Source organism: Oryctolagus cuniculus, chromosome 4 (assembly GCF_051225735.1).
Source record: "Oryctolagus cuniculus isolate XC-2025 breed Fujian yellow rabbit chromosome 4, ASM5122573v1, whole genome shotgun sequence".
Classification (NCBI taxonomy): domain Eukaryota; kingdom Metazoa; phylum Chordata; class Mammalia; order Lagomorpha; family Leporidae; genus Oryctolagus; species Oryctolagus cuniculus.
The window spans coordinates 99718846-99737110 of record NC_142870.1 but is presented as its reverse complement, the minus strand read 5'-3'; the positions used below and the strand labels follow the sequence as shown (position 1 = coordinate 99737110).

General features: G+C 39.2%; 1 protein-coding gene and 1 pseudogene across 29 annotated transcripts in view; both read right to left on the bottom strand.

Moving 5' to 3' along the window:
- The window catches only part of PEX5L (peroxisomal biogenesis factor 5 like), a 264996-nt gene that overhangs the window by 190004 nt on the left and 56727 nt on the right, over positions 1–18265 (bottom strand). For 5 of the 29 annotated variants that reach the window (XM_070072468.2, XM_070072469.2, XM_051818796.3 and 2 more), the window contains exon 1: positions 857–1094. The exons of 6 other annotated variants lie outside the window; for them this stretch is intronic. In XM_070072468.2, the coding sequence (XP_069928569.1) occupies positions 857–949 (93 nt within the window). In that variant the 5' untranslated portion in view covers positions 950–1094. Of the gene's footprint in view, positions 1–856; positions 1283–1703; positions 1942–18265 lie in introns of those variants that run through there. 18 more of the 29 variants (XM_089332126.1, XM_070072470.2, XM_051818806.3 and 15 more) reach the window with 14 other exon arrangements.
- Positions 5549–5631, bottom strand: LOC149127061 (U2 spliceosomal RNA; annotated as a pseudogene).

The following is an 18265-nucleotide window of genomic DNA, read 5'->3' as shown; positions in this document are numbered from 1 at the left end:
TCTTTGCAAACGGACTTGCTGCCATTTTGTCATATTTGTCCCTATAACCATTCTCCATCTATGTCTCCCATAGCAAAATCTATAAGATCCAACGTTAGATAAGGACACAGATCATGATAATCATTTTTGAGCTGTGCTACAGGAGAAATATAACATATCTTTTTTTTTTTTTACCTCCCAATGCAATGGCTGATGGGAATACTAGTAATGTCAGATTGCTTCTTCATATCACTATCAAAGGGAAAATAAAATTTCCTATATATTTTAGTCCAAAATAACTTATTTTAAAAGTCCTTGTTTTAGATATTAGCTACATCAACTAGAGTTAAGATAGTTCAAATTATTTCTTATGCTTGTATCTACAGTCTCATATTAGTATCCCCATCTTAGTGGGGGAAGAAATACATCCTTCAGTGAACATGAGATAAATTGTCTTTTCCCTTATCTGTTATTCCCCTTATAACATTTTAAAGCTGGATATACATATTTCCTCCCCAACAAACAGACTTCTTGTTTTTATGCTTTTAACTGTATTAAAGAGATTTCTGAATCTGTATTAGGATGCATAAGTAAAATCCAAGTTCTCATTCATACATTAATGAACTTAGCCACTCAGAAGAGAACAGATGGCCACAGCATTTTTCTCTCTACTATTATTCTTGTCCTCATTTGAGATTCCATTTCAGGATTGATAGAAAACAAAAAGAACAAGGTTGGCTTCAATCAAGCTGACTTCCTTCCCATCACTTTGCTTTTGTATCCTTTTAGTCCATTGGTTGCCATAAGATATTTTCCACAGACCCTGTAATGCAGCACATTTAGAAATACCTTTCCAAATATTGATCTGTATACGTACCAAGTAGCTCATTTGCATGACTCGATTTCTGGACAAAAGGACATTAAGCAGAGATGGAATGTGAGTCCTTCCATCCATTTCACTGTCAGACATCCCAGAATTCTTTGCACCGGCGGCAGTGGCTTTATTGCCAGAACTTGCTGACCAGATAACCACAGATCTTGCCCAGCAACAGTATTAATAATGTACAACAATAATTGAAGTATTCCTGAATCATTGTTTTGACTTTGTAAACACTCTGAAATTTTTTTGGCTGCCACAGAAAGTACTGAAGTGAAAATTTCTTTTTCTAATTTTTGTCTATGCCCTTTCAGTCTTCCTAAATGCTGTACCTATATAATATTTAAAAAAAATCTATTACTAATTATATAACTTTTGTATTTAACCCCATGCATATGTGCTACTCAGTCTTCTTGTCATAAAAGCTCTGATTTTTCTCTCTTTAATCCCCCACTTCAGACTTCCTTGAACATCATTACTAATAGATATGTCAGCACTCACAGAACATAATTTAATATTACAATATCTGCCAATGCCCAAATCAGTGACTCCAATTTAAGTGCAACTCCTGATCCAGTTCAGCTGTGAATTTTCTGGGTAAGGGGTTAGGTCAGGGAAGGAGACTTTTGTTCCCAACTATTCTAAACAGAAGTTGGCATTTTCCAAGACTGGGAGAACTATTTAGAGCTCTTGTTTTGTACTCGAAGCCCCTCGTCTCCAAGTAGCACAGACAGACACAGAGCAAGAAGCCTTACAGTTTTCCTCTAGAATCAAGCAATATTTCCCAGTTCACCCCATAACCCCGGGGGGATTAATCCTTTTCTAAGTCATAATGGCATTCACTCACTTACTGCTTATTTCTAGTGCGGGCATAATCCTCTTTCAAGCACTCAGCTTCCCACTTGGACTGCTTAGCTCAGCCAACCCAGGCAGGAATCTTCAGCTCTCCTCCCTCCTCCCAGCCGGGAAGCCCTGTCTTCTATCTATGCACTTTTCTCAAGCACAAAAAAGCAAGTCCATAGCTTCTGCGTGGTTTTCCTATTAGCCAAAGGACCGAACTAGAAGGAGAAAGCAAGCCAGTCTTTTCACTGTCCAAGTGTGAGGGGGCAGGGCTTCTGTGGGAGGAGAAGCCAGAGGGTAACCACTTCCTGTGCTCCTCCCACCTCGGCTGGCCAGACACTGGAGCTGAGGATTTGAACTGAGGCAACGAGATTAGGCCCCTCTCCACCCCAGCCCTAGCGTGCTGGTGCTTATGGGCGATTCTGTGTACTGTACACCTGTGTGCAACAGAGGAGGGAGTATTAGTGCAATGGGGTTAAACTGGTGAGGGCTTTAAGGTGGGAGAAATGAGGGAAGACAGAATGGAAGTAGTTACCATTTACTAACAGTATCTCTCTCTTTGGAAGAAGCTTTTGTCTCTGGGTATTGTGTCCTATCTCTGAAACTCTTAACGCAGCATCTTCTATCCTCCTGCACCATTCTGAATCCTTTCTGACCAACCTGAGAGAGAATTATCTAGTTCTTTGTTAGTGCTGATAATTTTTTTAAATTATAACTCTGAAATGCTGGAGTAAATCTGAAGTTTCCTTAAAAGCATTGAGCCTTGGCAGTAATGTTTCCTCACTGAAGACTTGACCATCTCTCCTTAACCCTATCTTCTTCCTGTCTTCTTCCCTTTCATTCTGTCCTCCATAGAAGTAGAACAGAAAGGTGAGTTTATTCGCTTGAATTAAGCCATGACACTTTAAAGTTGTATAGGAAAACAGTATATGGCTATAGAGCCACAGATATAAAATGCATTATTGGAGAGTTTTGCAAGTAAGAAAAAACAATGACAAAAATCTGATGGGATAGATATCTGAAAAATGAAGCAACTTAAGTTCATTTCAGAATCTTAGTTTATTAAGATAGTTCTATTGAATTCAACTAAAAGATTTCTTCACACTCATTAGTAATGGAATTTATAAAGGGAGTATTGAAATGAAAAGGAAGACTTGATTTATTTAATTGTACAAATTAGCACCAATTGCAATTTTTGCCTAACTAAAGATGTCAAAATAAATGTAAAGGTTAACTATTGCATATAAATATTGCTAGTGATTTTTAATGATTTATTCAATGCTTCCATGAATGATACATTGTAGACATGAATATATTAAAGCAAATGTCACATACGGAATATATAATTTAGCTTCTGGAAGAAGCTACTGTCTTCATAGTTGTCAGAATTCAATTGCTATCTTCTTATTTTTCCTATCTTAAATCTTAAATCTCTTCTCCATTATGCAGCTTTCCAGAGCTTGCAAAATTTCCCTGGTTTTCCTGACATAAAGGTGACTTATTCATTTCGTTTCCTCAATGACTTTGTTAGGTAGGAAGTCAGATATGAGCTTATGTGTGTGTAACAGGCCTAAAGAGAAGACGTCTATGTCCAGCATATGCATCTGCATCTCAAAGTCATCCTGATAATGTTTCAGGGGCAGCCTGGTATTCGCATCCTGCCCTGCTCCCTTCTACCTGATAACCTGCCAGGTGGGGGTCCCCGCCCCTTCTGCCTGACAAATCTTCCACAAACTCCCAGATGGAGCCCAGTATCTGCATTTCAAACACCCTGCTCTGGATCTGGATTCTCTAGGGGGTCCTGCTCACCCTTCCTCTAAACCCAGGATGGCACCAGCTAGGCTTCCTCCTGTCTGATACCTTCAAGGGAAAACTCAGATAGGAGCTTCTTAATATTTACATCCATAAAATCCTTTGTTTCAGGAGGAGATGTGTGAAGACAGAGACCCATCTCCTTAAAAACCCCTGGCCTAAATGTAGACTGGGCACTCTCCCTCAGGTCCTGTGTGGAGAGGTGCCCATCCATTCTTACGGATGTCCCTACCCTAATAAACTTTGCTACTTTTTACTTTCCACTACTCTGTTTCACGCCTGAATTCTTTCTTGTGCGAAGACAAGAACCCTGCCATTCACCAGTAACAACTTCAATCCCTCTGTTACCTCTTCATTGTTAAACTTGAAAGAAAGGATCTACAGTCATAGGCAACAGTTTCTTATTTTTTTTCTTCCCTTCTAAACCACTCACAATCGAATTGCTTTCCTAATAGTCACCAATGAATTCTCACTTACCAAATTCTCTAGCAATCCTTTCCTAGAAGGAATTAAATACAGTAGCAATAAGGAGAATTGAGAAGGAAGATAATTTGCTGAGCAGATACTTTCTGAGTGTGGAAAGTTCATCCAAGCGTAAAGATGAGTCAGCCATTTGGATATATGGATTTATAAGAAAAAATGCAAAGATGGGGCATATAGATTGCTGGGATAATTAAAATTGCAGGAGTGGATGAGCTCATGAAAGAAGAAAAGTAGAGATAGAAGAGGTGAAAGGTAGGGTTAGATTCCTGGAGAATGTTTAGATTTGAAGAAACATATAAAAGAACTCAGTCAAGGAAGATGGTAGGAGTGAGTGCCAGAGCAGGAGGAGAACCAATGGAAGCAGCCAAAGGAGAGAGAGTTTCAGACAGGGTCAGAGACTGATGAGAGGCTAAACAGTAACGTGAACAGCAAACTTTCATTGTATGGGTTATTGTGGAAATCATCATTGATGACGTTAGGAGCAGAGGTGTGAAGTTGGGAGTCAGAGTAAATCATGAAATTCACTGGTGGTTAGGAGTGAATATAGTGAGAAAAGACTAACTTTCCTTAGGAAACCTGGAATGAAAAGGGAAACAAAACAATTCAGGGCAATACAATAGGAACATGGTAGTTTGTTCCCTCTTGCCCTTATGTAAAAGTATCGAGTAGGTTTATAGTTCAAGAAGGCACTCATAAAAGAAAAACCAAAAACAAGGGAAGTGAAAATGGAGATACCAGAGAGTGAAGGAGGATAATTCATGAATGAAGAAAGTAAGACCAAAGGCCCTTTGGAAAAAAAGTGTGCTTCTCTTTTAAGATTTGAAATTATGTGCTATATATTCATAGCAAAACATCTGCAAGAATACATATCAAATACTAAAGGCTTTTTTTCCCCTGGCAGAGGGAATTATGCATGATCTATGCTTTTCTCTTTATACTTAGCAGTACTTCTTGAAATAAAAATGAATTTCTTTTATAATTAAAAACAAAGTAAATAAAGTGTGATTGCTTTAGAGAGCTACAAAATTGCCACTAAAATGACTCATTGGAAGACTACTTTGCAGGAAAAGGACTGGGTCAGGGCTTTATTCCTTTATTATGATTCTGGGAATAAACTTGTATTTCTTTAAAAAGTAGAGATTCAAGCTACAGCTATTACTTATGTCCCTTGTGGGAAGAGTGGTCGGGTAGTGGAATGAATGTATCGTTTACTTCATTTAATATGCCCCTTTTAATATTAACCTTCTCAGTTGTTTGACAACATTTTGGTCCCGTAGCTCTTCTTTTCTTAAAAATCCACTATGTCAGCACAGCCACAGACACCACTGCGGTGGAAGCCAAAGAGGCAATGAGAAGAGAAAGCAGGAACTAAAGGAGAAAGACAAGTGTCTCCCAAATGGCCTGGAAGGGCACCTTGCGTGTTTCCCTCTTTTTAGGACAGAACTCTGAACAGACCTTTTAAATAGAGAGTAATTGTCTTACCGTTAAAAGGGCAATTTGCAAGTGTTCCATTCTATTTCTCTTATGTACAGGGGAAATCAGCTTCCGGAAGGGACAATGTTGTCGTTAACAAAAATTCTCTTCTGACTTTAGCTTCACTGATACTACACTTGATCTTAGCCAAAAGGCCGAGAAACGACAGCTTAACTGAAAAATGAACAACAGCCCTTGTATGAGCTCAGGCGCATGCAGCATCTGCCAAAGGCCTGCCTTTCCTTCTCACCGGTGCCCACTGACCTTAGTGGGAATTCCCTGATCTTGCTTTCTATGAGGATAAATGGTGAATATCTTTTACTATTAAACAAGGACTACCATGATTTGAAATGGTGATTTTACTCCTTATCCTGAAAAATAATCTATCTTTCCATAATTTTCCAGTTTCAAAATAAACACTAGAGATTATTTTTATAGTATATAAGTAATACATATTACATACTTAATAAGTGTCCATATCATATATTAAGTATATTGTATACATTTGACAATTTTCAAAATTTCCAACTGTTCATCAAAAAAATAACAATATATTTGCAATAATTGTAACTCAAAGGTTTTGTTACTAAAGTCTTGTGTTGTTTTTCATGAGTGGGTGTTCTGGTTAGAGTAGATGAAGGATACTGTCATAAGACCAGTTATGTCATGGGAAGAGTTGCCACAATTCTATTTTCTTCTAAGAAAATACCAGCTTAAAACTTGGAGTTCTCTACTCTGTTGTCAAAAGTAACCCTGAACAAGTGACCTTCCCAAAATTCAAAATACATCTAACAGTATCTGTCATTACTTACTCTCTAATTAATAAAAAAAGCATACATTAAGTCTTCATGACCACAAAAGCAAAAATAAAAAATGATACCTTCAGGAAAAATCATTTGTAGAAGGACTTGATAATATCATCTGATATTTTTGAGAACTTTTTAAAAAGACATTCACAGGATTTCCTCCCCTTTTAGCCATGATTATGTTACAGTAAAACAGTAGCCAGAGGGTTCCCTTTTGTAGTTTTGAGTCAAGCATGAGCAAACAATACATGTTTGATACACACTCAGTTTGAAAGTTATATTATTGGGTGAGAAAAGAAATTGAAAGACAAAAAAATGTCTTGTGTTATTTTAACTACATGAAATGTCATATGCATGAACCATGATATTTAGGAATTTTTTTACTTTAAGGTTAAACCTAATTAAGAAAATAGATAACCCAGTTACTTCCTAGTTTGGTAAGAAATGGCAAGGATGCACAGTATAATTTTAGTCTGGCAGTCCCTCCTCATGCTGATGTTTCTATCTTTGGAGTGACTCTTGGTCTGTAAGATAATAACCCGAAGAGTTTACAAGGTTTCTTAAAAATATTTTCTATTTTCCAAACTTTCTAAAAATAAGAATTCCCCAACATCAAAATCCATTACGATTAGTTAATAACATGTCATTGTGCAACAACATTTTCTTATGCACACAAATACAATTTTAGTTATGAAACTTCTTACGTATCTTTTCTAGAATTTTATCACAAAACTCTTTTTGAAAAAAATCACAAAGGTAAGAGAATTTTACAGTAAGCCCCTGTATATCTACTACCTAGATTCCACCACTAAAATGTTATTATGCTTGCTTTTTTTCTTACCTATTTAAAGTTTATTTAATTGACAGTCAAAGTGACAGAGAGGGAGGGAGAGACAGATTCCCAGACAGATTCCATCTGCTGGGTCATTCCCCAGATGGCCATAATGGTCGGGGCTGGTCTGAGCCAAATCCTGGAGCTTGGAACTCCATCTAAGTCTCCCATGTGGGTGGCCAGGACCTAGGTACTTGGGCTATTTTCTGCAGCTTTCCCATGTGCTTTAACAGGGAGCTGGATTGGAAGTGGAGCAGCCAGGACTTGAACCAGAGGTACAATATGGGATGACAGAGTCAGAGGCAACACCTTCACCCACTGGGCCACGAGGCCAGTCCCTGCTGTGATACGTTTTTTAAAGGATAGTGCATACTGTGACTTTTCTACACATCCTTTCCTCCAAGGTTTATTTTATTTGATTTACTTTAGAAACTCAGAATAGCAAAGCCACTGTTTCAATAAGCTTCCAAAATAACAGTACTAAAAGTTCAGGATTTGTTTTCCTACAGCAAATCGTTGTTTTCATTTGAAAAAGAAATCAGTGAGCTATATTTGCAGCATTAAGTGCTAGCGATCAGTCCTATCCCTAGGATTAGGGAGGAGGATTTCTGATCAAAGGGCTGGGATTTTTATAGTTCTGAATCAAAAGCAAGTGATCAAACAACTCAACTTTCTGAGACAAATCCATGGTATGACAGGGAGTTGAAGTTAATGTTAATTACTCCATCTTACAATTTTATATCCTTTGATCATCAGTGTTTCCTGCATATATGAAAAACAGGAAACAACTGCACTTTAGGCTGCCTATGAAGTATTCACCTCCGGTTTATGCAAGAAAGGTAGCCTAAGAACAGGCAGGGCTAGGATGGCTGGTGGCCTCCCAGAGAGGTTAAAGAACAGTGCTTATATTTGGGTGGCATATAGAGATCAAGTAGGCAGAAAACAAAAATAACTTGAAACGTCAATTTTGACAGATTCAGCAATGTTCCACATTACTTTGAGGACAATAAACAAACCCTTCTTAAGCCTTCTGTGTCCTCAGAACTAAACAAGACCACATACCAATAAAAAAACAAGCCAAAAAATGATCTTTTTGGTGGAAAATTTAGAGTACAATTTTTCCTTTTAACTGGAAGTTTCTTTTATCTACAAAAATCAACCTCTCATTTCTTCTAGACTTGGTTCTAGAAGCTGTAAAATGTACAAGTATAGTGTGCAATGACTGGTATACAAGTTGTTTTCTGCCTTATGAAGACACTAATGGTTGAAAAATTGTAAATTGTATATTTTCATCTGCTAATCTCAGCATCATGGAGTCTTGGGGAAATTTCCAAGGCAAATGAAACAGCACACACTCCCACTGGTGGCTTTATTCCTATCCTTACACACACACAACAGGAATGAAGTAGTTGTTGCAGTAAGATAGGAAGGATTGTAAGACAACTGATTTACAGTTTTGGACACTATTTTCACATAAATGCACACTCCATTCCTCAAGGAACTTAAAAAAAAAAGGGTAAACTGTGTATTCTGTACCCTTGCAGCTGGAAAAAAATAAAAAAAATAATGTATTTAAGGTTAAAACTTAATGCCCTATGCTCTGTTTCTGATCCTTGTTGATATTATTCCTTATTTTGCTAAGTTTTAGCCCTGTCAGATGGAGGTGAAGCCTTGTCATACCAATCTCAAACACAGGTGCACTTATCGTTGGCTTCTCCAGTGGCTCCTTTTCCTTCTCACTGGCAGTCAGCACACCTGGTATCCCACACCTGCTGCTGACATTTTAAACAACTGATCAGGACAGCATGATTTTATGACCTTGTGAAATAAAATTGTCATATTTTTCTTGAATAAAATAGAAACTAGCTATTTCTATAAGCATTTTGTTTATCAAATATACTATTCTACTATTTTCATATCTCCTTAGAGCAAGCCCCTTTTTTGACATTTTGAGACATGCTTAAAAAATTGCCTATGAAATCTTGTTTCTGATGAGCATCAATCAACTTTTGTAATTCAGCAATAAAATTCATGGAGAAAGTTAAAGTTGTTTACTTCTAAGCTCTACCTGTGTGACAGAGTGTCTTTTAATCAGTATTTCCATTATGACTCAAATGATTTTTGAAGATGATTATTATTACTATTTTAAAATTTCATTTGGACCTATACATAACCAGGACATCTTGCAATAAATCTTGACTGTTCCTGAGGATGAAGATATTTCCTGGTGTTATAACCTAACCCTCATTACTCTCCCCTATGACCTGTCCCATCTCACCCTCCCCCAACCACTATCGCCATGGCCTCACAGGCTTCCTCTCATGGCACCACCATTCTTATAGTTTCTCCACCTGAGTTTCCATCATTCTTTTCTTTTCTTTTTTTTTTTAATTAATTTTTGTTTTGACAGGCAGAGTGGAGAGTGAGAGAGAGAGAGAGACAGAAAGAAAGGTCTTCCTTTGCCGTTGGTTCACCCTCCAATGGCCGCCACGGCCGGCGCACCGCACTGATCTGATGGCAGGAGCCAGGTACTTATCCTGGTCTCCCATGGGGTGCAGGGCCCAAGGACTTGGGCCATCCTCCACTGCACTCCCTGGCCACAGCAGAGAGCTGGCCTGGAAGAGGGGCAACCGGGACAGAATCCATGATTCTTTTCTACATCCTTTTTCTCCAATGGCTAAGAAATTCATGACGAAAATGTTATAGATTAGACATGATAATTCTTGGAAGATGAGCACGTCTGGGGTTCCTATTCATCGTCAACATGAACAAGGGTTTCTAGGGAGCTCTTGTAAGCCACAGGATGTACAGGGACAAGGAAGTCTGGGACCACAGACAGCTTGCTTATCCACTGGACAGTAAGTTAAAAAACTGAAACAACAGAGTCCAGCCAAATCCAGGTCACATACACTATTTTTTCAGAAACACCAACTAACACCTTGCTTGATATTACTGTTAATATTACTGTTAATCAAAAGAAGCTAAAGGCAAAATTTAAATAAATTCACTTATATAAAGTATTGCCATCAACTGATTGAGTTAAAATGTTCTGAGCATTCTTGACTTAAATAAAAAGGAGTTTGTTTGATGCCTTGAAATTGTGCTTTTGAGTCATGAAGGTATGAATAATCTGAGAAGATGCAAAGTGGAGTGGATCACAGTGTCAGATGTTCAAGTATCTCATGAATTTGTTTAGGCAAAGTTATATTAAAATGGAATAAGGGTTGCTTCCTGCTCATACATGATCACTCAGGATGCTAGATTCAGTATGATTATGTGTTAGTATCATAAAAAACGTAATTTGTGGGTTTCCTCTGAACTTTTGAGCAAATGTAACACCCATTACTAAAAAACAATAAACACTAATGCATTTGAATATACATGGCGTTCTGGTACTTTGCTGATGTTTATAGGAAATTCCAGAGGATTTAATAAGCACAAAATTATCTTAAACAAACAAATGGAAAACCTCCTTTTAGTGGTGATCAGATAAAGAGATAAGGGGAACTTCTTAAACATAGTAACTACATTTTTTCCTTTGGCATGCATATGAATTATATTTATTTCATTCTTGTATTTTAAGCATTTTATATATTTCTGTTTTACAGTGAACATGAATTACCAAACCTTTATTTGTTAATGCATCCTATAGACTGAAAATAGCTGTTTTCTCCCCATAGGAGAGACTCAGGTGCCATGAATAAGGTGATAATGAAACAGATTTTGCCCTACTTTTGGTATATTGTATGTCTTTATTGTAAGGTTTAGGTCAGAGACTGATTATTTATTCTATAAATGTTTTTGATCACCAACTATATACATGATAAATCCTGGGGCTCTAAACTTTATTTTATTTTATTTTAAAGATTTTATTTACTTATTTGAGAGGTAGTTAGAGACAATGAGAGGGAGAAACAGAGAGAAAGGTCTTCCATCTGCTGGTTCACCCCGCAAATGGCTGCAATGGCTGGAGCTGAGTGGATCTGAAGCCAGGAGCCAGGAGCTTCCTCCAGGTCTCCCACATGGGTGCAGGGGCCCAAGCGGTTGGGCCATCTTCTGCTGCTTTCCTCAGGCCACAGCAGAGAGCTGGTTCGGAAGAGCAACTAGAACCAGTGACTAGAACCAGGGACTAGAACCAGTGCCCATATGGGATGCAAGTGCCACAAGAGGAGGATTAACCTAGTGCACCACAGCGTTGGCCCCGGGGCCCTACACTTTAAAAGGCAGGCATGGTCCTAGCCCTCAGAAAGCTCTATGCTTCCTGGGAAAGGCATGTAATTAAATGAACAATTACAAAAGCATGAGGGACCCATGAGAAAGGAATAGGAATGTGAAGAATGTGCTGGCCTTTGTCAGGAGAAGCTTCACTGAGGAGACACTGGCATGTGAATGGAGAGTAGAAGCTATTCAGGTAGGGTAGGGGGTTAGTGTGTGTCTGTGTGTGGATTTGGGAGGTAGGTGTGGAGAAAAGCCATACAGAAGAAAGACCTTAAGGTGAGAGATGGCAGGGCTTTGTGGCATCTGAAGGATGGTACGACTGCAGCAGAGCTAGGGTTGGGAGAATTGAGGCCAGATGAGGATCCTGAAAATCAGGTTAAAGAGTTTGTTTTTGTTGTTAAGGGCAATGTGGAGCCATTGCAGGGTTTTAAGCAGGAGAAGAGACATTATTAAATATGTGCTGTAGGAAGCTCATTCTGGCTAAAGGGTGGGAAATGGATTGGAGGACAGAAGGCTGGAGGCAAGGCAAGCAGCTGGGAATTACTGAAGTGGTCATTGCTTGACAGCCAGGGCCTGCTAATGCACAAGTTGACAGAGATAGCTGCTCACACACCAATGCTATGGTGACACATTTAATTCATCACTTGTGTATTGTGAAACGACTTTTTCAGTACTGGCTACTCTAAGTGGTAAAAGCGTCCATATTTTCTATAGTCAGGGATTAAATGAGCAGTGAACAGGCTGGCAAAGGACACAACCTAAGCACTCACTTAACATAATAATATTTAGGATAAAGTCAATGAAAGGAGAGAGAGAGAGAAAGAGAGCGAGAGGGAGAGAAAGAGAAGAGAGAGAGAGGGATTTTGATTAACAGGAAACATTTTGTATTTATTAAAGAATACATATTTTTGCATTCTGTAAAAATCCTAAAGCAATATCTAAACTTTTCTTGTGTTTCCTGCCATTTGACCAAACAAAGGGAATCTGTTTAAAAAGATACAATGTGGAATTGTTCACTGCTATGGAACATGTGAAAGGATTTACTGTGTTCTTTTGGACACCAACAACAGGAATTCTTTATGCAAATCTAAGAACTGAGCAGCTCAGGGAGTATAAAATATTGAAATGTATTTACTTAAGTGTATTTAAGATATCATTAAATCTAATGTGTTCGTGCAAGAACTGAGATGGCAGATCTGGGGCTTGGTTTAAAATGTAAGTTGCTTCTATTGCATTTTACTTGTTTTTAATTTGTCAGAGAATAAAACTTTACAATGGGGGAAAAGTTTGAGTAAGATAAGGTAGAGTAAAGGAGATTTGATCATATTTATCACGTTACTCAAAGTTTGGGATTCTTGGTCTTTGGTGAAACATTTGTCTTATTCAAATAAAAAATAATCACATCTTACATGCAGAATTTTGGAAGATTTTAGAATCATGTAAACACAAGTCAGAGGTATAAAATAGACTTATTCAAGACCACAGCAACCTATTGAGTACAGACGACTACAGTCTCCTTCTACCTGCAATTCTAATCCATGCATTATTTCCTTTTTTAAGAATAAAATCCCAAATTGTAGATCTTCCATTAGGGAGGCTGTCACAAAATTATAGATAGTGAAAACAATTTTTGAACAATACAGAGAGTTTTCAGTGATGAAGAAAATGAAGCTCCTATTAAGTCAAGAACACTACGAGGGCTCCTTTGAAGGCTACTTCCTGTCTTTGACGAGTACCCCACATTATTGAAGACAGAGTACGGACAGAGAGAAGAATGGCTGAGGCACTGAATTACTTCAAATGCATCCTTGGGAAGTACATGCAGACTTTAACAGAAAGTCTTTCCAGAACTCAGCATTCCTGTAAAACTGTCCTGGGTAGGCGAGTGTGGGGGTTTTAAAGAGATATGAAGCAAGGCATTCATAAAGAACAGCTAAGTTGCCATGGATAGAACCATGCCCAAATGGAGAAAACATTTCAAAATTACAGAAGTAGCAGCTTCTCCTTATAAGAAACATTAAAATTTCTTTTAAAATACAAAAGTTTGCCTTTCATATCATGTTTTTTTTTTTTTTTTTTAAGATTTATCTATTTATTTGTAAAGGCAGAGCTACAGAGAGGCAGAGAGAGAGAGAGAGAGAGAGCGTGTGAGACAGAGAGAGAGGTCTTCTATCCACTGGTTCACTCCCCAGAAGGCAGTGACGGCCAGAGCTGTGCTGATCCGAAGCCAGGAGCCAGGAACTTCCTCTGGGTCTCCCACGCGGGTGCAGGGGACCAAAGACTTGGGCCATCCTTCTCTACTGCTTTCCCAAGTCATAGCACAGAGCTGGACTGGAAGTGGAGCAGCTGGGACTCAAACCGGTGCCCATATGGGATGCCAGCACTGCAGGCGATGGCTTTACCTGCTACATCACAGCACTGGTCCCAGTAGGTGTTTTGCTTTATAACAAAAAGGAAAATATTAGCCCTAATCCCCCTATCTGTTTTCTGATTGTGCCATTACCACCAAATAAGCTGGATAACACATTTCAAACTATTGTGCTTATATGCAGATCCATGAGTATGTATTTATATTTATACATAAATATATCCATGCATATGTTTTTTTATTTTATTTTTATTTATTTATTTATTTTTTGACAGGCAGAGTGGACAGTGAGAGAGAGAGAGACAGAGAGAAAGGTCTTCCTTTTGCCGTTGGTTCACCCTCCAATGGCAACTGCGGCCGGCGCACTGTGGCCGGTGCACTGCGCTGATCCGAAGGCAGGAGCCAGGTACTTCTCCTGGTCTTCCATGGGGTGCAGGGCCCAAATACTTGGGCCGTCCTCCACTGCACTCCCTGGCCACAGCAGAGAGCAGGCCTGGAAGAGGGGCAACCGGGACAGAATCCGGCGCCCCGACCGGGACTAGAACCTGGTGTGCTGGTGCCGCAAGGTGGAGGATTAGCCTAGTGAGCCGTGGCGCCGGTGCATATATGTTTTAAATACCTGTGATTGTAGCGTAAGTACTAAACTATTCTTTTTACTCAATAATAGATTTTGAATACCTTTTCATCTAAATACATGCCCAGATTGTCTTCATACATCTAAGCCCACCTTACATTAGCATTTTTATTAAGAAAGTGTAAGAGATCTTGGAAACCATCAGAATGAAGAATCCATTTAACATGTAAGAGACAACAGTAGCACACAAAAGTCGGCAGAAACCTGGCAGGTCTGGAGAATCTTTCAGGGGCCTCTGAAGTGAAGGCTGTTTTTATAATAGTACTAAGTTGTTACTGTCTTTTTCACTGTGATGACATTTGTATTGATGGCATAAAAACAATGCTGGTCAAACTGTGAGCATGTTAGCACAAATCCAGGTGGTGGCATCAGCTATACTAGTTGGAAACTGAACTGACTAACCACTTTGAAAAATATAACACTGCAGCACTTGTTATGGTGCAGCAGATTAAAAGCTGCCATGTGAGATACCTGCATCCCATATTGGATTACCTGTTTTGAGTCCTGGCTACTCCACTTCTGATCCAGCTTCCTGCTAATGGGATCCCGGGAGGCAACAGGTGATATAGCCAAAGTGGTTGGGTCCCTGCCATCCACATGGGCTCCTTGCTTCAACTTGGCCGAACTGTCTCTCTGGCTCTGTCTCTCTTTCTCTCCCTCACCTGTTACTGTGCCTTTTATGTACATTCTTTTTTAGAAACAGTACAATACCATTTTTCAACTTGGAAGTATAACTGACAGATATTTGAGTAAGACTTGGGAATCTGGCATTTTTTTTGGCTCCTGAAAATGAAAGTTATTTATTTCAAAGAAAACAATCAGCTTTTTTTTTTTTTTGCCAAAATTCAAGATTTCAATGAAAATCAGTGATTCACAAAACTTTATCTGCCACTGAGAGTTTGATAGCTTCTGTGTAGTTAAAGGCATTTCTGATGACAGCAGTGGTAATATTTATGATAGTTTTTTATTATTATCTAATGAAATATGGCAACATTGGAAGATATGAATCAGTTCGCCAATTCCTCAATGAACCAATATTTTCCAAATGAACAATATTTGACAGGCTACCAAAATCAGGCATGAGTTAAAGATTCAGTCAAAGTGTAAGGCAGACCAACATACTGTGAAAAGTATACTAAGCACATTGAAATGATTTCAGATTTCATATAGCTACCAAACATTTAGAAATCACATTTGCCAAGCTTTGGTATATTGTCAAAAAATATCCATAATTATGTAAGATTGTTAAAATACTCTTTCCTTCTCAAGCATATATATTTGTGTAAAGATAGATTTTTCTTTTATTTCAATGAGAAAAAACATACTGCAAGACATTAAATGCAGAAATAGATGAGAATCTAATTTTCTTTTATTAAGCTTTTTATTAAATTGGTTTGCAAAATGTAAAACAATGCCAAATTTCTCATTGGAATTCTTTTTTGAAGATGTAAATTTTTAAAAATTGAATACTGTATTTGTGTTATATAATGAATTCACTGTTGGTATTTTCCATGCATTAATACATAATAGTTAAATTTTTCCTTAGTTTTCTTTTCTAATATATTGAATATATTATGATCCAGGAAAATGATCCACACAAAGGCAAGCTCCTGGACATCATCAATATTTCTAAAGAGAATACAGAGGCACTGAGATGTACACTTAAACCATTACACTAGAAAGAATGCAAACTTTTTCTGAGGTAGTAGCACAATTTGCATTTGGAAAATTTGTTTTCCTTTTTCATCTTTGTAATAAACATAATGTCAATTTTTTATATTATGATGGAACATTCCATAATGTCAAAATTTATACAATTATCTTATGATAAATAGCTTTGTTACTCAGTATATATCTAAATTATATTTAATGAATTATATTTAATGGTTTAAGCTTTAGAGTCTACAAACATTTATATTTGAATTACATCATTTGTCTCTGGCAATCCTATGAAGGTAGGTATTATTTTCCTCATTTATAGCTGAAGAAATAGCTCCTAAGAGAGGAAAAGTGCTTTGTCCATCTATAAAGAGATAGAACACAGAATCAAATTCAGGTCTGCTGACCTTGTGTTTCTGTGCTTGTTTTTAACTTTAGATGAAAAAAAAATTAGCCTTTTGGTTATCATCAACATAGACAATGCACTTCAGCTCTTGTGCAATAGAAGAGCTGATTATTGAGATACTTTTTGGAGTTGTGCACAGCTCTTGATTTCTTCCAGACTTCTTTCCTCTGTTTTATATGGACTGTGGGAAATAATGTATTCCAAGGCATCTAGAACAATGCTTGGTATATAGTAGTCTGTATTATTATTATTTTTCCTACTTAGCATAAAAACATAATCCTACATAAGGCTAGAAGAGCTTTGGTTTTACCCAACTCTTAGGTCAAATATGAAAGGGCTTAGTCAATAAACCAGAAATAGCTGAATGGCATATGCAAAAGCTTTGGGACAGTTGAAGGTCTGAACAACAGAACTGCAGTCTTTTCCAAGGTGGAAGTCAAAGTTCATTCTATATATGCTGTGGGGAGCAAACCGGACTAGACTGTTACTGGAATTAAGACTTATTCTATGCATCTGCTCTCCCACAATATGGCGCTGGGAGAGAAGTAAACAGCTTCCGCACAGCTGCCTCCAGTTCAACCAATAAACTGTAGGACTTGCTCCTGATTGGAGAGCGGCGTACTCGGCGTGTGGGCAGCCGAGTTGGGATTGGCGGAGGAGGACTATAAAGGAGGAGAGAGACGGCATGCACCAGGAACATCTAAGGGGAACATCTGAGGGAACACCTGTGCAGCCCCCGAGAGAACCGGCCGGCGGTGTGCCGCTCCCCTGCGGAAGTGGGGAATGCGGCCAGGGGGAACTGCCCTTCCACGGAGGTGGAAGGGATAGTAGCCAACCCGGGAAGAACCAGCAGCAAACCCGGGGAGGGCCGAGCAGACAGAAAGAACAGCGCAGGGTCCTGTGTCGTTCCTCCACGAAGAGGGGGAGCGACATATGCTATTGACCTACACCTCAACTGAGTGTTCAAATTTGGAGGTGGACCAGATGGGTCAACACATCATTCTTCTGCTTGTCCAGCACTGGTCCAAAATGGCTTGCAAGGCTTGTCATCACCAACTTTAATGGCATCTTCTGTTTCCATTTGGAGTTGGTGGAGCTATTTAAAAAAGCTTGAGAATTCTCAGGTCTTAGCTCAAAACCTGATTTTCTGCACATTTTCTTAGTTTGGGACTTTGTTGGCTTCCTACTTTTTTTTTTTTTTTTTTTTTTTTTGACAGGCAGAGTGGACAGTGAGAGAGAGAGACAGAGAGAAAGGTCTTCCTTTGCCGTTGGTTCACCCTCCAATGGCCGCCACGGCCGGCGCGCTGCGACCGGCGCACCGCGCTGATCCAATGGCAGGAGCCAGGAGCCAGGTGCTTTTCCTGGTCTCCCATGGGGTGCAGGGCCCAAGCACCTGGGCCATCCTCCACTGCACTCCCTGGCCACAGCAGAGGGCTGGCCTGGAAGAGGGGCAACCGGGACAGAATCCGGCGCCCCGACCGGGACTAGAACCCGGTGTGCCGGCGCCGCTAGGCGGAGGATTAGCCTAGTGAGCCGCGGCGCCGGCTGGCTTCCTACTTTGAACTTCCCTCTGCCCGGTCCCATCAGAATGAGGTGCCATTTGGATGATACCCTCCCTCCCTACTGTGGGATGTTGATTATTGCCACTCTGAGGCACTTTGTCTTATCTCAGTCCCACTTTGGTTCCACACAAGGCTTCCTACTTCTGACCCAGGCTTCTGGGTCTTACGAGGAAAGCAAGAAGACTCAGCACTAGGGCCAAAAGGAGGCCCACAGTGTGAAAGCAGGGAGCCAGACTTCCTGATGGTCAGGTAGGGCCCTTCAACTACCTAACATTAAGGGTCTACGCTGGTAAAATTTGGCTTGGGGGTTGACATA